The 24,649-nt window shown below is 38.5% G+C and overlaps 1 protein-coding gene across 1 annotated transcript; it reads left to right on the top strand.

Moving 5' to 3' along the window:
• Positions 1-482: 482 nt before the first annotated feature.
• Positions 483-23,811, top strand: LOC149298124 (synaptotagmin-like protein 2). The gene is made up of 16 exons (XM_089487625.1): positions 483-604; positions 1,720-1,871; positions 7,377-7,464; positions 8,407-8,491; positions 10,435-10,534; positions 12,204-13,196; positions 13,629-13,727; positions 14,414-14,505; positions 14,962-15,063; positions 15,809-15,978; positions 18,682-18,784; positions 18,980-19,141; positions 19,753-19,831; positions 21,090-21,189; positions 23,194-23,399; positions 23,666-23,811. Exons 1-16 carry the CDS (start codon positions 483-485, stop codon positions 23,809-23,811), a joined length of 2,799 nt encoding a protein of 932 aa, XP_089343751.1.
• Positions 23,812-24,649: the final 838 nt, after the last annotated feature.

A 24,649-nucleotide genomic window follows, 5' to 3' on the forward strand; every position in this document is an offset into this window, starting at 1 on the left:
TGATATCTTGTTATGTTGTTACCTTGGGCTGATTGGTCGGACACGCTGGAATAAGCAGGATACTGGAGCTTTCTTTGGAACTTGTACCAGTGAGCAAATAACCACCCCCAATGTACACATTCATTTGCCATATGCCATGTTGATCTGTATTTCAAAAATACATGTTGTTTCTGCTTTGCAGTGGTTACCAGTCCAGTTTAGATATAAACCTGGACAAGGAAAATCTCACGTTTGGTCTGAACCCTAAGCCTCTTCCTCTTGGACAATGGGGGTCACTGTAGTCTGCTTACGTTTCTTGGATACACTGTGACCGCACTTGGAAAAGTCGATGGAAATTCTCCTTCCGAGCCGGCAACCACTTTGAGACAACATGAGACTCAAGATTTGAGCACGTTAAAGCCGATCCTGGAAGTGACATGATTTTCAGCTTATAACAAATCATCGCTTTGGATTTAAAGTAGGTTTTTCTTGATTTGTATACAATGAAGAACAACACAGGAGCCTTGCTGGACCTCAGCTTCTTAACAGAAGAAGAATATGAGAAGCTCATGAATGTTCTCCAGAGAGATGCAGAGCTGCAGAAGAAAGAAAGCGACCGACTCAGGTGAGACTCAGATGAGCTATGGAAATTCTATTTAATTGTAATAATAGGAAAGTGGTAATATACGGTTCAAAAGTAATGATTAAACAACACAATCCATACAATTCATGTATAATAAACAATATACCGCCAAACTAACTAAAGAATAGGTGTGCACCCTGTCAAGCACGCAGCGTTGCATACCCGATTTACTGTGTACAACAAAGAAAGCAGGAACACGGCTGTAGTGATAAGAGTGCGAAACTACACATGCCTTGTGCGTTACTCACAAACCAGGTAGGCAGTTACAGTTGTTTATTGCGTCAACATGTAGGCGAGGTGCGTAACACGGAAAGCTAAGTTATTAGAATACTGCCTAGTAATCACGTCACCATGAAAAATAAAACATCCCTGAGTGTTTTAAGGACTATTCTGTATTTGGTTGCTTTATTTGAAAAAAAAAATATTTTTATATATTACGTTACTGAATACCACACTATTTTCTTTTTGAAGTATTACATTTAGTGCTGTATGTCACCCAAAGTGCAGAATGTCAGGATGCAAATTAGCGGATTACTTAGTATATCAGGTTTTCTAATCAATCCACTTCAGCTCTGTGAGGATACCCTGTGAACATGCGCTGTTGAAGAATACTTTTTTTTATAGAAGCTATGGCACTGATTGTAATTCCAACTTTGTATAACGCATAAATTAAACATTTCAAATATTTTACATTTCCTTCTCTTTTTTCACAGCCTGTCATTTTTGTTCTACAAATTGATAAATTATTCTCATATCTTTTCTAAATGCTATAAACCAGGTCATAGATGGATGGATGGATAGATAGACAGACAGATAGATCCCAGTAAGTGGGACCATATATAAAAAATTATCAGATTACCCATCTAAACAAATAAATGTGTCCAGTGCCCCCGTTATTACCATCTTCTAGGTGAAAAGACCTTCTTACAACAGTACCATACATCCTAAATGTCCCTGTTTAAGAGGGCCAGTCCCCCTATGGGTCTCAAATCCATCTTTCCTCCTCTGATGTTCTGCTGTCCTAACAACTCAGAATGTTTGCTAAATGTTTCCGTAAGGACATAAACAAAAACTATAATGACATGTTTTCATTTTAGGCGCCTTCAGGGATCCTTGAAAGATGAAAAGAAGAAGAAGTTTGTAACCGGAGCTTGGTTTCATGATGTGAAAGCTATGCGTTTCAATGAGGATTTGCAAGGTTCTGATCTTCTTCGAGCGTCAATCAGAAGGAAGAAAAATCAGACTCCTCGTAAGTCCTTAACGTTTAAATATTACACAGTGTATTTTTTTTTATAACAACAAATGTATAGGTGGAAATTCCAACACATGTCATTTTTATCATAGCATCCCCATACTTTTGAGTTCCCACGGTCAGATTGCTCCAATATTGACAATTTAGGGTTCCCATGAACCATGGTTTAATAATTAACCTGTGTGCAGTGACAAAACACGAGCACAAGTAGACAGTAGGCAGGGTGGATTTGATTTAAAGCACTAGTCTATAAGACTCGAGTTAAGTCATGATTTTTAAATGTAAAGACCCATTCTGGAAGTTATAATCATTAATATTTGCAACCAGATGACAATTCCATATTTAGAATAATAACCTGTCAGATTAGTAAAACATCTATATCAGAACTGATTTGAGTTTAAAAGGTTAATCACTTATTTGGAGAACTACTTTTTATGGTTAACTAAAACAATAAAATTTTATAGCATACATGCTTATTAACTGGAGTGGTTAAACAAAATATATATTTTTTAAAACTACATAGTTAAGCTCTATTTCATGCTGAATCATCTTTGGACTATAATGTATCTTAAATGGAAAATTATCTTTAGATAGATTTTTCTTCCACAAGCATTTCATTAAAAGAAATTTGATTAAAATATTTTTCCCATCAATTTTATTCCACCCTGACAGTAGGTAAAGATAACTGGATCACTAGGTTACGGTACTTCTACTGGAAGGGTTTTGATTACATTTACCATTCACCCACTTTTAGCATGGAGTCATCTCACTGACCTTGCGAACTTGAGCACTCATTGTATTCACAACTTCCTAAGCGCGTATGTGCTGTCTCAGGTGGGCTCTTGGTATGATGCTTGCATGCGAAATGTACTTTAATGGCCCTCTAGTAATTTAAGGGTCATCTGGGTCATTTGTATTATACTAGTGAGGAGGATGAAGCTGTAATTTTTAAACAGAAACTGTAAAGAAGGCTGTAAGGTACTTGGCCAATGTAGCATTGATCATAAAGACTTCACATGATTCTTATAACAAAAACAAAACTTTGCACCATATTTACATTTTACTTTCTTTTTGCAAAATAAGGAGTGAATGTTCCAATTTGTCAAATAAAGCCAAGCTAGTAGAATATTTTCCCCTTTTGAGTTGCAATACTGAAACTTTGGGCTGTCTTCTTCTGCTAGACGACCCTTAAATTACTAGAGACAGAAATAGAATTCCTAGATTGGCCATTTAAACTTTGGATTTACCAAAGTTGCGTTTTTTTAATGTGTGACATCCAAGAGAAAGGAGTGTATGTCCATTGGGAAAGAGCCATTGCTTTTCCTTTTAAACTTGGGGACATCTGAGAAGAGGGGGTAGCCATTTGTAACATAAGTAACACTTTACCATGATGGGATGTAATAGATAGGAGACTGGATCATACGTTCTAAAGATTCTAATGTTGGACCTGGCTCTGGGGCCAATCGGGAGCACTTTAATGTACATACCTTCATCGTAGGGGGTGTATTAGAGGTTTTGCTCGGACTGGGGCTTTCCCAAGACTCTTTATGGGATTTTATTACTTCCAGATATAGCCCTCCAACATGGGGTACCTTGTCTTGACATCTGGAAGGTTGGCAACAGCAGTTTCATGAAGATGCTTCATGAAGCCATCTCTGATTCTTCTCTCTGAATGACAGGGCTAGCGAGTTTATTCCCACTCATGTAACAAATCACTTAGATGTGCTGTTAGTTTTAATGGTGACAATCATAAATCATTCAATGATGGCAGTAAATAAAATCTGCTATGTGGATATAGTGAAATGAGAAACATGGCATTATGTTTGATGGTCTATTACTGAAGTCATATGTATTTAGAATCATATGCATCAAAGCAAAACTGGAGCAATTTTATTTCTACTACTTGGTACAAATTAGCCAGCAATGGCTCCATCTTTGCCTGAATAAATACAAATGAATACTTAATAAATGAAGACCCTGTTAAAAAAAAGTCCTTGATCTGAATATGGCATGTTCTTTTCCTTAAAGCGAAGAACAAATTGTATTAATATCGCGTGTAAAGGATTGTATAAACAGACACATTATTACACAGACATGTTCTAGTCTAGTCCAGTAGTTTAACCACGTTGGCAATAAATACATGAAAGCAAACAACATATTGAAAATATCCTAACGGTATTTAAAACACCACCGTTTCTTTATCCTCTATTCTGATGTTCATTAGGTTACCTGTTCATTTAGTTTTCTCATGAGAAATGCAACCAATCCTATTTATTGCTCCACATTGTCTAAATTAATCTGTACACATATGCACGTGCTAGATACCGTCATCTCGGTTTATTTCCACTGAGACTTCTGTAACATAACCTGGGATGGTGCCAGTGCAAACAGCAAAAAGCCCCATTTATCCGCTCCTTTGGTCTCCTCCTATGTTTGCCAATATCAAATTACGTTAGCCCTAAACAGGAAGTAGGTAAACCGAAGTCCTGGAACGGATCGGGTTCAGTAACTCCCTGTGTCTCAGCCGAGACCTTTGCTGACATGACACTGCGGTGACAGACAGTGGCGAGGGTGTTGGCTCTGTGCTGTTTACCTTTTTTAAGGGACTTGTTTAAAGTAAGGGAGTGGGCTGAATTTACTAATAGTTGAGCTGCTGACAGCATATCATTGTGTGGACTATCCTTCCACATAGCCTCTTTTCCATTGGGGGCTATGGAATGAATTAGGTATTACCTGGGCTGCCACATACCACAGAGCAAAAGTTTCATGTGTGGGCCAGCAATGTATAAGATTTGGCCTAGAAACTCTGGGCAATGTGGTCACTGTGCCAGAGAGTGTATGGCTAGAAGCTCTCCACAAATGACCTTCTGTGTTACTCACTGAGGTGTGTGTGCATGGTTGTGTGTGAGTGGGTGTTTGTGTGTGTGGGTACACAGGTATGTGCTAAGTGTGTGAGGGGAAGAGTGCATGCGTACAGATCCCCCTTTATAATATGTTTACTGGATCATAGATGAAGCTCATCCACATATCTAATTTAAAGACACAGCAAGGCCACTGGAGTGTTTAAGAAAAAGGAAACAATCATTAAAACTGAAGTAACTTGACCTCTGGATCTCTGAATTCCAGAAGGCTAAGCAGTGCTGTACCTTAGACTCTGCATAAGCCTTTCAGCCCACAGCTCTGACCCACAACAAATCCTACTTAGAATTGAGCTTGCGCTGCTCTGGCTTCTCACCATGCCCAGCGGCAGCAACATTTATCTTAATTAATGTTTATTTTACATTTAGTCGGTGTAAATTTCGTACACAGTTCTTTAAGAATTACACATAAGTATGTATACAGAATAAAGAAATATTATAACCCTTTGAGTCAAGACAATTTTCATAGTTTTGTTATGATTAGATTTAGGTGACAATTATATAAATTTACAGTTTATTTTTTTTCAGTACATGTTAAGTTATTCATTGACACCTTGTTTATGGCAAACTGTAAATCCAATATAATGATTAAAAAAAGATTCAAAATATTTTTTATCCAATGTATGCCAAAGCAGATAATAAAACTGACTTAAACGAAATAATATTCTTAAAACCCCCTTCTTCTTTTAAATAAATTTATTACGTATGTGTCATGGTACATACATGGGCTCGGAGTCAAAGGATAGGCCACAAACGATCACCAGTCCGTTTGTTTTATTAAGTAAATGGATCTCAGTAAATGTGTTTGTGTTTATTTTATTAAATTATTTACATGTTTTATTAGGAATGACATCACAGTCACTCATCGCTGGATGATTTTCTTGGATGATACATAAACCTATGTAAAGGGATTTATTTTAACGAAGCAGTGCATGTGTGACAGAAATACACCTTATGCGCATTTTACGGGAAAGATGTCTAAGATTGCTTTTCTCCGGTTTTGGATGATTGTTCCTTTTTGTTAAGTGAGGAGAGCAAGGACAAGAAATTAATAAATCATCTGGTAACAAAAGTAATAAGCTATAGTAATAAGCATTTGTTTCTTTTCCTTCAAGAATCTGCAGAGAGCGTCATTCATTAATGTTTCATTCATTCTAGAGCAGCATGGCGGACAGACTCTGGGTTAAATCTATGTATGGCTCAAGCCAGATTCACTTGTAATGGAAGTCTTTTCATGTTTTTTTCTCACCCGGCTATGTGTCTTTTTAACTCCTTATGCAAAGTAAAAGCATATTTGACCTTCTTAGACCCACAGTGCAATGCTGGGTGCATTTCAATACACACGTGTAGTATTTATATTCACTTGTTTAATGTATCTTTATAAAACGTATAAAGTAATAATATTATTTGCTAGAATAAACATCCTTTTGAATGTCCAAGTATAAACTGTGCTAAAATAAGAAAAACACATTTTTCTGCTTGTATAAATGTGCTATTCTTGGGACACTTTAAATATTAACCCTTTCATAATGCTGGTATTGACAGTCTTTATGAAAACCCTTATAAGTCAGGATAAAAATATTTTTGACTTAAATCGCCTGTATCAGCTTACCTTCATACCGGCATCCTCTCTGCTGAGCACCGTGGTATTATGCCAGCACTCCACCTCGTGGAGTAAGCACGGTGTGAATACCAAATGCTGTAGTGTAAATGGACTGGTTACAAGGGAGACTTATCCCAGCGCCCTGTTAAAGAAAGGTTGCACTGAGGAGCCCGGATACTCAGTAGGGCGATCACCCCATTATGCGACATTAAATCTGATTATCAGACTTCATGAAGCTATAGTAGAAGACCAAGAAATGAGAATGACCCTACTTACCTGAAGACCCTGATATTGGAGTAAACCACACCCTGGAATTTTTTCAGTTATACTTAGTATTATTCAGAATATGACATGATTTATACATAAATAACATCATGATTTTTTTTAAAGTTTCGCTGGCCCTCAATGGTTTTTTTAACCTGGACACACATGGAAAATGTGTTCCATATTAACTTTAATAAACATAGTCCGCTTGATAACTACAGTCCCAAAATCTACACTTCAAACCAAATAATCAACATTATTTTATTTTTTTTAAATTTGAATCATATGGTCTGCTTGAGACTTGTTGCTTGATCAGCAGGTCAATAAATAAAGTCTACTGGCAAGCATTGTTAATTTGCAGGTTGAAACATTTCATTTCAGTGATTTCCATATGAAAGAAGTTCTAAGTTGGCCCTGTTTAATGAATAGCTAAATTGGTGAGATTTCCTGATGCTTCACTGATCCCTGAAAAAGTATAGGATTGGTAACCCAAGAACGCTCTTTGTTAAAAGAACCAGTTTCTCTCGGTTTAAGGAACTATCGCTGAAATCAGCGTTAATTGTGTATAGTGTGCTGATTTTGCCAGGGAGTGCCCCTTTAATGAATACAATATCTCTTTTTTTTTGATTCCACACATGCCTGTTTTTTCCATTAGCGATGTCAGCTCTTCTAGATCAAATAGATTAAAAAAACATGGTTTATTTATTTTTTTGACAGGTCAAAATAATGGAACTGCTGGTGGGAGCCCAGAAGACAGAAATGCGTCTTCCTCAGCAACACCTACTGTGGATGCAGGAAATAAGAGGTGATACTTTATGGAAATAACTACAAACTGTTATGGGTAATACTTAAAGTCCAAAGCGCTGATAAGCAAACCAAGATGTCTTTAATACTCATTGTACAGTGCTGCGGGATATGATAGCGCTATATGAAACAATAATAATAATAAACAATAAATAATAATTAACATTCTTAATAACATATTGCATGTGTGTGTCTTAATATACAAGTTGCATGAATATCGTTATAAAGCTACACAGAAATGTAGTATTATAAAATTTCTCTGTGGTATGTCTGAAAAGAGGTAGTCAGGAGGTCTATGTTGTCAGCCATTAGATAAAGGTAAATATACACCAATAAGCGCTAATAAAACATGCTACAAACCACACATTAATGTGCTCTCCTTCAATATACCCAAAAACTAAATATAACAAAGTAATATATAAAGTGGGTGAACAAAGAAGACATCTAAAAAATATATTGAAAAAAATATATATTCCCAAATATGTGACCCAAAATAAATACCATATAGTGAAACAAAAGCTCTAATAAAGGCAATATACTTGTCTGTACTATTTTTATTGATATATTTATTAAATGTTCCATGATACAAACTACCTAGGCATAATGAGAGCTGTAGTTGTTTTACATTAAAAGTGTCTGATATATGTTCTAGTGCATCTAAAGAATAATTACTAAATGAGGATGAGGATGCAACAAAATGAACATTTTTCCCATGAGTTAAGTTTCCAAATTAGAAAAACAAATGAAATTGTGTAACACAGTCAAGAGATTTCCTTTCTAATAGTTTAGATTTATTACTAAAGGTAATACATATTTGAATACATTGTAGTCTGGAATGCAGAACAAAAATTTTATAAATTGTTCTGGCTAGGAAGACGATTTATGAACAAAATTCATTGTCAGGAAAAAAATAAACAGCCTTGCTTATAACATTGTGTTCCAGTGTCAGTAATGGGGATACGGAGACATATGGAGCAACATTTCAGACACAAGCAAAACCGTCGTTCCCACATCAAGTATCCAATAAGGTGAGCCACTGTTTGCGTTGTCAATTTTGACCTTTTGGTAGAATAATTAGGAACAAGTAATTTGTTGACATACATGACATAAATGATTAATTGCCTACTGGTGATTGAGTTTAAATATTGTTTTTATAATAGAACTTAAAATGATCTTGAAACTTTTTTGGCTTGGTCTATTTTATTACAATATAAGAACAATCCATAAATATATTCAGGGGCTACTTGGAATGCAGTTAGATTATTATCTGGCACATACATGTTCTTGGACAGGATATGATGTTGTGCTGTACTTGCTTTGGAGACATATAATTACCCAGGAGTGTTGCTAGGTCTACAAAAGATCCGAGGCTAGAGCCTACCGCAGTTTTTATAGCAGTGTAGTCAGCTTTGGTAGTGGACGCTGCGCACACTGCACATATATACACATTTCTAAATTCATCCAATGTATAATATGTACATGAGGACCCCAACACCCAGATCCTACCTACAGGGATTTCCCAGCTTGCATCCATGGAACTTATCCCACACTCACATTGCACCTTCAGTGGTCTCCTCTCAAAGTCTCAGGTCTCCTCTTGGTCCTTCCCTTTCACATTATCTCATACATTTCTCTTTATCTCAGCTCTCCATTTGCTCTTTATCCCTCCTCTTCTTTCATTCTTTATCTCTCCCATTTTTCTTTATCAGTCCTCTTCTCATTATCTCTTTTCCTCTTTGTCTTCCATTTCTGTTAATCTCTTTTCTCCTTTTTATGTCTCTTTGCTGTCTTTATAGTATTACCTTCCCATTCTCTTTGCCTCACATTTAGCCTAACTCTTCCCTTTCTGTAAATTTCCTCTCCTCCTTCTCACTCCTCTTTCTCTCTTTTCTCTCTACCTCTTCCTTATGTCTTATTTCTCCCCTTTACTTTGATCCCCCTTTCTCATTGTATCTCCTCTTTTCTCCTTATTTCTCCTTATTGCTCTCCTCCTCATCTTTATCTAATTCTCTCTTTTCTTTATTCCTCCCTGTATCTCCTCCCTTTCATTATCTCTTTCCTTTCTCCCTACTCTTATTCATTATTATATTTGGCATATTTTCCCCATCTTTCCCTTGCCTCTCCCCCAGTAACTTATATACGCAGTGGCGCACATTTTGACACACACTCTTACCTTTCCATAGACTTAGACAATCACCCCAACATTCATACTCACTAACACACTCACACGCACATCCATGCTCACACACTCACACATCCATGCTGACACGCACACATACACATTTGTACACGTAAACATACACATCCATGCTCACACACACATCCATGCTGATACACACGCACATATCTGCACTGCAAGCAGCCTCACTGTACCTACTCTATATGTTAAAACATGAAAAAGGTGGCTAGTAAACCATGTACATACACATAACTTGTGATGTGTGTCATTGGTTTATTAGAATTCAGTTTCACAAATAATTTCTGTGAAGAAGTCACTTGGAACACATCCAACACACCACCAGACCTTGAGTCTGTCTTACAAAAGTCATTAAGGACCAAAACAGTACATTATTGAAGGGAAATCCCTGAATTACAGCTCTTAAGTTTGTCATCCTTGTTAAAGCAATATACTTAAGCTCGCCTGCTGCTCATTTCTGTGGTTACCCAGCGCTGAAAAAAATACAATTTTAGAAACAGACCATGGAGATAAAACCACTCTGGGAATTGTAGTCACCTGATTAATGACCCTGCCTCTGATGTTAAATAACTGATGGAGGGTTTCCCTAATTAAATTCATATACCAGAACATTAAACTACCTCTTTTGGGGACCAGCTGTGTATTGGAGGAAAAATACAAGTGTTTAATTCTTTGTGAATTCAAAAGGGCTGATTTCATTAAAGATGCATTATGTTGTTTATTTATGGTTTATGACATCATTGTTTTTATTATTTCTCTGAATTTACTTTATAGAGAAGAAGCCTTACAGAGGTTGTGCCTGTGGACTTTCTGGATGGTTTACATAACACCAGTCCTAACGCAGATTCTGATAAGTGGAGTCTGCGTGAAAATGGTAACACACTTAATTACATCAGTGTCTTTCATCTGCCAAATGGCAGCAAACCATTAGTTTTCAGGTGAGATGTGATGGGTTATATTTGTCACAACCACCCGCACAATGGCACTCACCGCAGGAGTTATTCTGCCCAATCCCCTGATACAAAGAGAGGGGCCCTTAGTAACAGAGAACCAGGACTTAGAGTATCCCAACAGTAAGGAGGCCAAGTGCAGGCAGGTAGATACAGGTACTGAGTAGATAAGGTGAAGGAATCTTCAGACGAACCCCACAGGTAGAATAATACCGAGGGTAGACTCAGAACAGGTAGTAGTAAGCCTGAGGGTCGAGACACGGAGTGGGTAGTCAGACAGGCAAAACTGGTACACGGATCAGGTAGTCGTACAAGCCAGAGGGTCGAGACACGGAGCGGGTAGTCAGACAAGCCAAACTGGTACACAAATAACCGGGCAGGGGTACAGAATCAAAATCCAAAGAGTAGTCAGGCAGGCAAAGGGTCAATAGTAACGAAGATCAGGAACACAGCAGCAAACAAAGTAAAGGACCACAACAGGGTGCCGGCGCCAATCAGAAACCCCACGTCCAAGGTGACATCACGACCGAGCCTCCAGCCGTCCATCACCGCCCCGTAACCAGCCACGCGGCATAGCCGCGCCCCCAGTGTTCCTACAGACGCCGCCAGGAGAGGAGGTACGTAAGCCAGAAGGGGAATCCCCAGACTCAACCCCTTGAGTCCCGTGCCGGGGGCAGAGTCTTTGCCTGCCGGCAACGGAGTTCCGGGAAGGAGTCTCGGGTCTCCGGCATCCCCGGACGACAGTCCGCCGACCGGTACCGGGGACCGAGGGATCGGGAACCCGGCGTCCGCAAGCGGTGATCTGCCCGCCGGTGCCAGGAGCCGGAGTATCGGGCATCCGACATCTGCGAGCGGCAGTCCGCCCGCTAACGCCGGGAGCCGGATCCGTGACAATATTGTTTCAACTCATCATCCTCCCCCACTGAATTACAAAAAGGCTGAGTTGGCCTTGAACAATGTGTAGATAAATTGGTAAGATGGTATACAAACAAAATAACTCATTTGCTTTGCATTATGGAGCACCAGTTCTGTTCTTGAAGCTCTTCAGGGCTGGCTCGTCATAATCTCGTCACACGTTGAAAAGTATCAAAGGAGTGTAACTCATCTGCAAACTCGTGGTTTAAAGAATAAAGCTTGGGACTGTTAAAGGTTTAGTTATAAAAAATTAAAATATGTTAACTCCTGTTTTAAATGTGCTTTCTAATCACTATTAAACACCTGTGTTTTAATTTATTATATTTATTTGCAAGCAATGGATATAGAATGCTTAAGTTATTCAGTACAATTATAAAGATAGGAGGAGACTCATCCCTCTGTGGATGTCTCCTATTGTATAGCCCTCCCAAAAGTAGAAGTGGGAGTTGAATAAATGTTTTTCAAATATTCTGAATAAAAGAAAATATTCTACACAGCATTTAAGATCTGTGTACAATACAAATCCAGCTATTGGGATAATGGTGTTAAAAAAAACACCGCACCTCTTAGCTGTAGCAAAAATGCCCTTTGGACAAGAGCTAATGCAAAAAGTTTGCGTGTGTTTCTGTACAAGTATGGGGAGTGTATTATATCAAATGTAATCTTGTGTGTTTTCAGAGAATCATGACATTCTACAAAATTCATATACAGACCTGGGAGATAATGATGATGACAATAACCTCAGGACTTCCACTCCCAAAGATACCACTTCAACCAGAAAACACCCTGTGCCTGAGAGAAGAAGTCCAAAGGATGAAAGCAGCCCAAGTAAAATACCAGTCAAAAGAAGCACAAGCAAAGAACCTAGTACGCCTAAAATTACAATGTATTTGAATCAATCAGACAGCAGTACTAAGAAGCCAGTTGTCTCTAGACAATCAAGTGTTTCCTCACCTGAAGCAGATGTGGATAAATCAGGTGCAAATTTCACCGTTCAGTCCATGAAGGACAAAGCAGAGCAAGAAACTGTGGTAAACAGAGAACAGTTTAGGTCACTGAAGACATTTTGGGAAACCTCTGCAGGCAGGCAGAGTAATTCTGAAACAGAGCTGGCAGAAATTAAGCCGAATAATCATGTGTCCGTTCAGTCCAACAAAAAACAAACAAACGAAGGGTGGCCTGAGCCCCAGCACAGAGTAAAGCATTTTCCACATAGAGCACCAGTAATGTCATCAAGTGAGGATGAAATGGTCCACAGGACTCCACCAAGAAAAAGCTCATCCTCCCTGATCCCAAGGTCAACCTATGGCAAGAGTCAAGGATCACCCATTTCCAAAAATACTTCTTTGTCTGAAAGCAATGGTACAAGCTCACATAGCGAAGAAAACAGTGGCGCGAGTGTTACTAGAGGCTCTAAGAAGTCAAAGCTTCCAGTCCGCATGTCCACAGTTAACAAGGAAGATAAAGCAGACTCACTCTCATCTCCTAAAAATGACAAATTACCTAATGAACCTCAGACTGAGGTGGATGAATTAATTCTGCCAGAAAAAAAGCAAGAGGTCAAAGAATCCCTATACAGCAGAGTCAAAATTTTAATAGATGCTGTCTCTTCTGATGAAGAAGGTGAACGCAAAAGTGGTGACAAACGGGAGAACACATCACTTCAAAATGGTAAAACATTACATAGTTTCTAGGGTAGAATAATACATTTTTTGCATTGTTTTCATTTTATCCTTCTTGGCGAACCACAAATCCCAGTAGAAGTATCATGGTTGTACGTTTAAAACATATTTGCAGATGGAATGTTATGGACCTAGACATGTAATCTGGGGATTAATCCCAGCACACACTAAATCACTTATAAAGTATGGACCAGGTGCTATTCTGAAAAGGCAGTGATGTAAATAAATAGTTTATGACCAATGCACGTACGATACATGTACAATAAATTCCTGAAACGTAATTGTGACATAATTTCTTGGCCAAAATTTTGAGCATGTTACAGACTAAATCTTGCTGAAAGGTCCAGGTGGTAGTATATTTTTTATCATTTTTTATCATTTTATCTAATATTATATTCAATTATACCTACTTATTTCCCAGAAACAAATACTGATGAGCATCCTGAGGCCATTATTGCATCTCGGGCCAGCGGTGTAAGCAACGCTAAGAGCATGGTGAATATATATACAACCACAGAAAGTAAGTTCTCAACAGATGAAGCACAATTCCACAACTGTAATATCTCACATGACCCATACCTGCCACCTCTAGATCGTAATACACCACTGCCCATGGTTTTACTGCCTGTCTAATTACTAGGGCCTAATTACTAGGTCCAGCATCACATTTTAACATATAGGAACATTTGTACCACCTTTTCATACTAAACTATACAATATATAATGTGTGTGGGTAGACTGAATGAGAAAGAGAGAAATTATGATGAAGGACATAGCAATGCTGCCATCCGTAAAAATGCCTTTGTCCTTACGGTGTTTATTTAATTTGTACCTTGAGGTTTATTTAAACTTTAAAGAAATATTTTGTGAGTTTTGTAAAATATGTGTTCAGGAGGATGCTAGTTTTTAATTTGTATCCATTTGGGCCCTGGTTCCAATTATGTTTTATATGGTAACAAAACATGTAATTATTTGATACGTTAGTCTGTGAGAGTCATCTATGTAGACAGTCATAGTTGAAAAAACTGTTGTTGGCCACTTCTGAACAATGTTCCTTCTCATATATATTTAACTAGTTAATTGACAGACATTTTTTTTGTGTAAAAAAAAAAAAATGGACACGACAACCGCTCTGTTCCTAAAAGAACATGTTGAGTCGGCGTAGGTATCATGTCTAAGCCAATGTATGTTTTGTTTCCTCTTCAGCATATAACAAACCCCAGGCCCCGAGTCAGCAGCTTTTGGAGCCAGAAAGGGCTAAAGAACTGAGCAGATCTACCCCTGCCCTGCTGTCGGAGGTATACACACTAACACTAATGCCTTCATTGCTGTAGAGAGTTTATTGTTGCACTCTGGCCTACGTACATAATGTTTCAGGTATATCCTCCACCTGCTCTGTGGATGGTTTTACTTTCCGAGGCAAATGAGTTTGCTTAATGTTGCATCTTTGCTATACCAATTCAGCCTCATCTTCAAGTATAGTTACTAACCTGGCTAATAACAGGCAAAAAAGGCTTTGAAAATGTTGAATTCAGTTTTGTATTGTTGTTTTTTTTTTAATTATCAATTAAGGAAAATATATATATATATTACGAGTAAATATTAAAAAATATTCAATAACAGGATTACAATTGGATCATCTGCAGCCACTGTGTAGAAAAGAGGATTTGCAGATGGTTCACGTTCCATAAAGCTGCACTAGATAGAAAGGAGTTTTTTTAGAATCTTGTCCATTTTTGATTTTCCTTTTTTAGACCGAATCAGACACTGCCTCTGAAATCAGCTTCAACATCAAGAGGCACAGGAAGACCCACAGCAGTGGAAGCAACTCTTCTGATATGGCATCGGTCTCCTCTGTAAGCGTGCATTGTTCTTGCCACTAGATGCCAAACTTATCTTCCTCTCCCGTCGCTTCCCTAACACCTCTCCCTTCTGTCAGTCTCTTCACTGGCTGCCTGTGCGCTTCAGGATTCATTTCAAAATTGACTCTTACTTTCAAAGCTTTTCATAGCGGCTCCCAGAATTACATCTCCACGCTGATCCCTAAATACACTCCTCTGTTCATCCAGTGATCTCCGTCTGTCCTCTCCTCTGTTTTCCATCTCAAGGACTTCTCAAGGGCTGCCCCTATCCTCTGGAATGCCCTCCCCTGGGCCTATCCGTCTTGCCACTGCCTTCGGCGCTTAAAAATTTTCCTTCAGACCCACGTTTCTAAACAAATTTACGCCTTGACACCCTTCCTCCCATATTCCTTTATCTTAACCTTTCTTAGTCCCTCTCCTGAGACACTTATACTAACACCCTTACAGCGGCACTTTTACCTATTGTGCAATACACCCCAACTCCCTATAGATTGTAAGCTCATGTGAGCAGGGCCCTCCTCACCTGCTGTTTCTGTTATGTCATCGAGGTATGTTATATACTACTTGTTATGTCCTGTCTACCCTACAGCGCTGTGTAATATGATGGCGTTATATAAAACAATAAATAATAATAATAAGTGTATGCGGGCTGACCAGCTTCCTGCAAAATAGTGGCAGAGGCATTGTTTTAAATAGTTTCACTTTTTTTTTTTGTTATTTTGTTTCCTCCTGTTTTTAGGTGAGTAACAGCGTCCTCAGTGTGTACAGTGGAGACTTTGGCAGTGTGGATGCACAGGGAACAGTTCAGTTTTCCCTGGACTATGATGAGAAAAATCGGGAGTTCCAGATATTTGTGGCTCAGTGTAAAGACTTGGCAGTGGTGGATGAAAAGAAAGGACGATCTGACCCGTTAGTATTCTTACATATTCTAGATATGCTGTATTTAAAGATTCAAGTGGGTTTTTTTACCTAACCCTCCCTGAAAAAATGTATTATTATTTTAATAATGAGTTTTCTCTTGTAACATTTGTTATGACCCATTGTTAAGAATGACTGCTCCTTTGTTAGAGCAACAGTGTAATCCAAAAGAAAGTAAGTCATAGTCTACAAATTGAGGGTCAGAGGCTTAGATGACTGCGTACCCATTTAAATTTCCTAGTTCCGTATACGTGATTCGCTTCAGAAGCATTCACGTGCACGGAACCGAGGGGGATTGGCTGCCACGGATCGCTGCGATCCCAGCATTCAGAGCGACGCTGGATAGCGCATCATCAATGACGTACCTGGTCTGCTGATGACACGTGACCAGGAAGTACCAGGTACGTCCTGGTCTTGAAGGGGTTAAGCACGCAAGAGATATCAGACAAGACCAACTACCACGTAAGGTTTAAAGTAGATTACTATTGTCCCATGACCATAATAATGATGGGCCCAATGGTTATCTGCTGTCGGATTCTATGTTTGCATTGTATTTCATATCATAAAAATTCCTTATTAAATAGGATAAAGAAATACAGAAAGGGGAGTGTACAACAATAGTATAAAGGGCGTACACATTCAGATTCATGGGTCGCTGCTAGAATAATAAAGACCAATAATTACAAAACAAAGCAAGAATTCGATGCTAGCGAATACCATTCAAAAAGCACCTATCTAAGGCATAAATATTGGGGATTCCGTCACACTATATGGCCAAATCTGTTTTTAATTTTACTGGTGCTCACAGCACAAAACTATCAAAGATCACTCATATGTAATACGGTAGGGAAGCAGACATGTAGAGCAATATGAGGCTGATTATGTTTATGTTGAATTTATGTGGCACAGTAATGCATGTAGTTGTGGCAATCACTGCTACATAATTATTTTCCAGTTTACCGAGGGTTCTAGGAGTGGTCATATTATCGTATCACAAACTCCTATCTGAAACAAATAAGTGGACATTAAAAGCCATATAAGCAACGGGAATGATATATACTGTACGAGGATCAACTTAGGTATAGGCGAATTGGGTATAGTGTGCTCCCACCTTGCTACAGTAGCCATATACAAGTACAACAAACTGTGCCCTGCTGTGACTGTTCATGCCATCTGATTTAATAGATAAAAAGTAGTGTGAGTATAGATCATATAGTACAGACTAAAATGTTACTGTACACAGGTGGGCTGGAAAAATCTCTCTCGATGTGCAAGGTTCACCCCGTTCACACACCTACCTTAAGTACAAATGTAGTCTAGGCGTGTCCACATTGTTACGCAATATTTAGAAGACCAGAAGAACAAGTCTGAGGGATGCAAGTTTACATTCAGGTGTGATTGCCTGCCGTATATTAAAACTGTGCAAATAGTTTTAAGGTGTAAGCATGTGAAGATAGTTATTCAGCATGCGCATGGGGTGTGCTTTGCTGCAGCGTAACTGTACCCCATAAAGAGCAATGGTTCAATTCCAAAAAAAAGGATTATCTAGCTATCTGCAGTCTTTGACTAGCCTCTGTATAAAATCTAAAAGCTAAATTGGTATAAATGAGTTTTCTTATGCCTGTGTAATAACAGCTGATATCTTTGTATTATTATTATTGTTGACGGACCCCAACTCTTTATTTTTCTTAACTAATTACAGGCAGAGTTGTATAGTTAGAAGCATTTTTAGTGTTGCTACTGAATATGTGTAGAGCCGGATTGAGTTGTTAGAGGAACACACCAGGCATCCTTTAATGCATATGATGGCTGTATGGTGCCTTTAAATTTTAAGTCAATAGTAAGAAATCACAATATGCGGTGCAGTTCTGGGCACCGGTCCTTACAAAAGGACTTTATGGAACTAGAAAAGGGCAAAGTAGGGCTACTAAATTAAAAAGGGGATTGGAAGATCAAGTTACCAAGAGACTTAAAAGTTATACACTACAAAATTAGCGTCTTGGAGGGGATATTATAAGATTGTATAATTATGTGCAGGGCCAATATAATGACCTCTCCAGTGACCGGTTCATTTACAGAACTAGAGGTCATCCTCTAAGACCAGAAGTGTGAAGTGTGAAGATTTCATACACAACAAAAGAAGGTATTCCTTACGCTAAGGGCAATAAAGGTGATGCTCTCAATGGCTGGCTTCAAAAGGGGTCTGGATATCTTTTTAGAAAAGCAGAACTATAAATGACAGAATAAATATTAATATTTTAGAGCTTCTTGATCCAACGGGGAATCTGATTGCCTTTTGGAGTCAAGAAGGGATTTCCCCTCCACTAAGAGGCAATGATTCGAAAAATAGCTTAATTGGAGGGTTTTTTTGCATCAAAAGCAGAAGGGCTGGGTAGAAGGATAGAACTCAATGGACTTAGGTCTTTTTCAACCTAAATTACTGTGTTACTATGTGGTCCCCTTGCAAATGCACGAGGGTGTTCAGAAAATGCATTTGACCCTTTCCCCACCCCCACCTAAATGCTGTGAAGCAGATGCATTTGGCCGAATGCATCACCCTCCAAACAGGTCCAGCACTGACTCTGGTGAATGATGCCTGCAGGTCCGTGCATATGTGTAATGTGTAATGTTTTCCCGTTGGAGTACTTTCCTGAAGTTTATGACACTTGCTCTAACACAAATAATTTATTTTAGGTACGTAAAGACCTATCTTCTCCCAGACAAAGCCAGAATGGGAAAGAGGAAAACATCTGTGAAGAAAAAGACCACCAACCCAGTTTATAATGAAGTTTTAAGGGTAATTTTTGGCTAGTTAGGTGAATTGATTATTTGTGTTTAATCAATAGGCGCCCTATGTTTACCACCTTACCAGGTTTGACTAGATGTATTGTATTTTTCTTCTGTATCGCCTCTATTGAAGTCAAAATGTGTGATAATTTTTTGTATCCCCATACTGTGACCTGTAACCATCAGACCTCAACTTTTTTCCCAGTACAAGATAGAGAAAATGGTTTTGCTGATCCAGAAACTAAACCTCTCTGTGTGGCACAACGACCCCCTGGGGAGAAACAGTTTCCTTGGTGAGATGGAGATTGACCTCACCAGCTGGGACTGGAGCAATACAAAGCCTAACTGGTACACCCTAAAACCCAGGGTATGTATACTAAACCATCCCTACACCACAACAAAAAGGCTGTAGAGAAGATGCGGTACAACTATGTATGTGGCGTGTGGCCCTTATGTTCTAAATACATATTTAGAGCCCCTATCATTGCTTATTTCCATTTTGTTGGATCCATGGGTGGGGCAGACAGTGCTTCCAGTTATTTAGAAGGAGAAAGGAAATCTATGTCTGTCTGTAACAATAGACTACTTACTGAAGAGCAGGAGAAGAGACTGCACCAACAATTGCCGGCTGCCTTCATGCTTCTCTGTTAGATCACTAGGGTACTTTTGAAAGGTGTATAAAGTACACCTTACAAGAACATTACCAGCTAATTATAGCAACAGATTTTCATGTGAAGAAATGTGTATGTCACAGTCATAAACTGTTGTGATGCGAAAGGGCACCCTGTGCTGTGAAAGTGCTCCTAATACAAAAAAAACTGCCTTGTCTGCCTGTTGAAAAAGTGTAATGTGCATTTGTGCGTATTTCACTATTTGATTGGTAAGAACTCCACGAACAATCTTTTTTTTTTTTTTTGGTTTACCAGTTTTACATTATGACGTTAGGAAATGTCAAATAATAGGGTACCCTTTTTGCAGAGTTTGTCAGCCATGAATGGTGTGGATCACAGAGGAACTATGAATTTGGCAATAAAATACATTCCCCCTGGGAGTCTTGGTAAGATATATCATGAACCATAGTCTGCTGTCGGCTCTGAGGACCTAGATAAGCTCTTGAAATAACTGCAATGTGTAGATTGGTTTCCCTAAAGTGTTAAGTATGCTAATACATGATGAGTCCTATAATTTATCTCTCGGTAGTGTAATGAATGCTGCATTCAGTTACAGACAGGGATTTGATTTATTTACCACTGTTTCACTGTATATTAAATGGAGAAATACATTGAAATTAAAATTAAAAGTTTAACACTTTATACATCCTTCCAATCTTGGAGATAAAACTGCCCTGATGGACAAGAAAACCTCTGTAAAATGGTTTACCTATGTGATAACTTGGTATTTTCTCAAGAACTTATACCACCATGGTATGTTTTTATGCTTTTTACACACTACAGTGCTGCCCACCTATTTATGATGGCTTTATAACATGGCCATCCGTGTCCTGCTACGTGACCTATTATATACCGGTATTAGCAGGACAGTTGTATTGAGCATAATCGAAGAAACATTTCCAGGAGATTTATTCAACTTTTTTTAGTGTGTTCAAAGCTGTGTTGGACACCAGAGTACATAGCTGATGTCAACACGTTAGAAAGCATGTATCATTGCTGAGTCTTTTCGTTATGATGTCTGACTTATTACAGCTTGGGTATCTAGATTCTCTCCTTCCAAATCATTCATCCTTTGTTTTGTAGTTAGATTATGTAAGGGAATCTTATACAATTGTCAATAAGATATTTCATTAAGAAACATCTTGCATCTCCATAGTCAAAACTGTCTGTGATTCTACCCAGATCGGAAGATCTAAGAGGCTTCATTACACTCTACATATGGTGCTGTTCTTACCAACGTTGGCCTTTTAACGAGACCTCTCTGTGTGAGCTTTGGATAATTCTTCAAAATAAACTCATTTTAACAAATGATTACTTTTACAGATGCTCAAACGTGTGAAAAAATGACCTTTTTTTTACTTTAATCATACAGGTTTTTAGCAGACATGAGCCTCGCAGATATACTTAAAAATATTTTTAGATCCAGCTGTATAAGATGAACTAAGCAATCTTTGTAAATGTTGTGCATTAATAGAAGTACCGGGTTCGTAAGGTCTCTTCGAAAGTATCCCAACTATGGCTAATATTCAGCAATGGAAAATTATGACCTTTCTTATTTAAATATGTTATTCTGTAGACTGTGTAATCTCAAAAGGCAATGTGACAGAAATAATTTCTGGAAATATATTTGTTTTTATATTCCAGGTCCAAAACATCCCAGTTCAGGAGAGGTCCTTATTTGGGTGAAGGACACCAAAGATTTGCCACAGCTGCGACCTTCTGGGGTGGACTCATTTGTAAAATGGTAAGTAGTTGCTTGTCAATTATGCATATCATTTGTAATACCAGATGTGGCTCTTCCATTTAAGCCCATTCAGATAGTTGAGGATATTATACCTTTATAAGTATGGCATAAATGTCACTGGAATACGGCAATTTTTAATAAACTGGTGAAACAAGTATCTTCCATAATGCTTTTTTGTTTCAAGATAGAGACCTAAGATATTTCATTTTAGGGTTTCTAGAAACCTGAAGCTACCTCTGATCAACATATATATGATTCTAGAAATGTAATTGCATCATGTCTGCTTTATTACTTATTGTTTTGATCTTCTACACAAATATGTGTGTGTGTGTGTGTGTGTGTTTAAAAAGCTTGTTTCCACTAAACACTCCTTTGCATCATGGTCTCTCCCAAATACTGAGATAACCAGTGGTATATTTATGGGGTTCCTACCCTTGGCTTGACCCAGGGCAGAGTCCCCAGCCTACCCATATCCTCACCACCACCTATCCAGTCCTCTTCCACTCCTGTCTTCCTGCACACAAGCCAGGATATGGCATCATATTCTAATGTTCGCGTTAGGTCTGCTGTGGTCTGCCCAGACCTGGGCCAGTTCCAAGGCTTTTAATCGGCCCATTAAGAGTTGCGGTTTACTAGGAAGGCCAATTGCCCAGTAAAGCCTCTAGTAAAGCCACTTGGGGACTTCCACCTAAATCTGCTGCCTTAGGGCTTGGTCAACTAACCTCTAATTCAGTGATATTTTATTATTTTATTTTCTCATTAAAGCAAATTGGTTGCTTTTCATTAATACATTTCATAGGTCCACACACTTAATAAACATAACTAGTGGTATATAAATATATATTTGTATAAGTATTCCTCCGATTAACTTATCTCTGTGTCAGAGCACTCGGTGCCGGATCAGGTAGGAGTCTCAATGCAGGGGCAGGTTCAGGTTCAGAACATGGCTGTAGGCAGGCTGATGTGTCCAGTTCAGGGCTGTGCTCTACTTTAGCTTTAGATTTTCTCTTCGGCGCCATCTTTAGGTGTTCAGAGAGTGGGATAAAAACTGGCAGGGCAGACGGCTAGGAAGCAGCCGGACAGGTAGGTACGTTTGGGACACGCCGGGGTCTGGTACACAAATCAGGATCGTTTAAGTAGCCAGATCAGATGCAGAAACACAGTAGGTCAGTATACAGGGCCAGGAACACAATGCTCTAGCAATTAGGCTGGGCTGATGCCTGGTTTATATGGAGCCTTAATTGACCAAACGAGGGGCAGGTGTTTCAAGAGCATTAGGGAACAGCATGGTCCAAGGAGAGGCAGAAGGAGACCGTGATCCAAGATCCACCCGGTAGAGTGGTGGGTACGTGATTCACCTAGATTCCACAAGGTTACAGGTTTGGATCCCTGTGGTTCTTGACACTCTGTACCTTTGGTAAGTTGCTGATTGCTGTTGCCAGTCTCTGTAGGGCAATAGTTATCACTTCAAGACAGGAAATTAATGAGATAATTGCCATAGGCTGCTGCCAATCTCAGCTTGCATTAAGTGAACTAAATATCAACAAAACAATTCCAAAAAAGTAAGAATTCTAAGTTGTTTCATTAAATAGGTTGACATAAGCTAAAAGCTATGGCAGCAACAGTTCCTTGTTCTTCTATATTTTAATATTTCATCCCTCTGGCTAGAGCAAATATATGTACATTACTTTATATTAGTCCCTGATGTGTATTTGGTATTTTGCAGTCAGTTTGCAGACATCCTCCTTTTTACAACATAGTGTAGTATAACACAACACATTGTATTATAAGTATTATTCTACTCCATTTACTCAAATCAAGTACTACAAATTATAAAATACTGATTGATGTTGTGGCTACCGGTGACCAACATAAATAGTGATTCACTCTTGTATGTACGTATGTGCGGCTCTGGATGACGTTTTCACTATTTTCTTAAATTTAAATGATTTTTTATATTTTTGATACATTTTTGTTGAAATAGCTCTAATTATCTTTTGGTAGCTATGTTCTACCCGACACCAGTAAGAAGAGTTATCAGAAGACTCGAGTGATCAAGAAAGATCCCAATCCAATTTTCAATCACACAATTGTCTATGATGGCTTTCACACTGAGGATCTAAAAGATGCATGTGTTGAGTTGACAGTTTGGGATCATGAAAAACTAAACAATCACTTCTTAGGAGGAATTCGACTTGGATTTGGTTCAGGTAAGGGTAACAATGGGATTTTTGTCATTGTTGATTTTCACTTGTATTGCACCTCTAAGTTAATGACCCAGTTCTAGCTAAAGGACATTACTGTCTTTCCCTTAGCCACTTGAGCCACATCACACACACCCTTTAACATAACACATAATGCCCAGATGGAAGTCAACCACACAATCTGGGGTCAAACCTCCCTGTTTTTGAGAAGCATTGAACTTATTGTTAACATTTTTTTAATAGTTGATCTTTCTTTGCGGTTTGCTCTCAAGGTTACAGTTACGGGATCGCCGTGGACTGGATGGACTCTACTCAGGAAGAGGTGGCCTTCTGGCACGAAATGGTACACACGCCAAATGAGTGGATTGAAGGATCGCTTCCGTTAAGGTCACTGGCTGGGAGAAAAAAATTAAAATAAGCCTTTGGTGTAAGAGACCAGCCAGTGCAATTGTTACAGGAGTTTTTATTTTCATAATTAAAATTTACACTAGGACTTTCTGAAATGAATCTTTTACAGACTTCTACTGCCTGGTACCAGCCTGCGTTTTCCAAATGGATTTATTTTTTTAAGGAATTTAGTATACATAATTTACAGATACAGGGTGCCTTTTTATGGTAAAGCACTTTGTAACTTCATCCAAGAAGCAATATTTGGAATATATATATATATATCAGCATATGATTTGCACTTGATCGATCTTAAATTAGGATGATCTACCAGATGTCTCTGTGACTGGAGACTGGCAGAGTATTTAACTATGAACACTTAAAAGGGTGTGTTTTTTAGACACTTTACAAATTTGTCAAGTTCATCAAGAATGTTGAGGGTTTTTTTGTCAGAAATACAATAGAACTGCCAATAACTAGAGACCGTGACATGAACAATTTGCATCTTGTAGCACCATTGAAAACTGAATTTCACATCCTGCAGGCCAGACTTTGATGAGTACAACCTCACATCAACTCTCATCACACATGGCTAGCCATGCTCGACAGCAGCAGATCGACCGCCTGGCCTAAAATTGAAGAATCTTATCAATTGAAGTAAACGTGTTAGTACTGTTGTATAAGGGGTAAAAATAAAATGGGTCGTGTTTCCTTGTTTTAAATGGACACTGTATTGCAGGACATTATACCGTATAATAAATTCATTGTACATAATTATGCTGAGATCCTTCTTAACTATAATATGCAATTAAATTATCACAGACATTGCCACAAATAGATGATTTTGTTCACTATAAAATGTGTCGGGG

This window comes from Sceloporus occidentalis, unplaced genomic scaffold (assembly GCF_023333645.1).
Source record: "Sceloporus occidentalis isolate IW3139 unplaced genomic scaffold, rSceOcc1.0.p SCAF_34, whole genome shotgun sequence".
In the NCBI taxonomy this organism is placed as follows: Eukaryota; Metazoa; Chordata; class Lepidosauria; order Squamata; family Phrynosomatidae; genus Sceloporus; species Sceloporus occidentalis.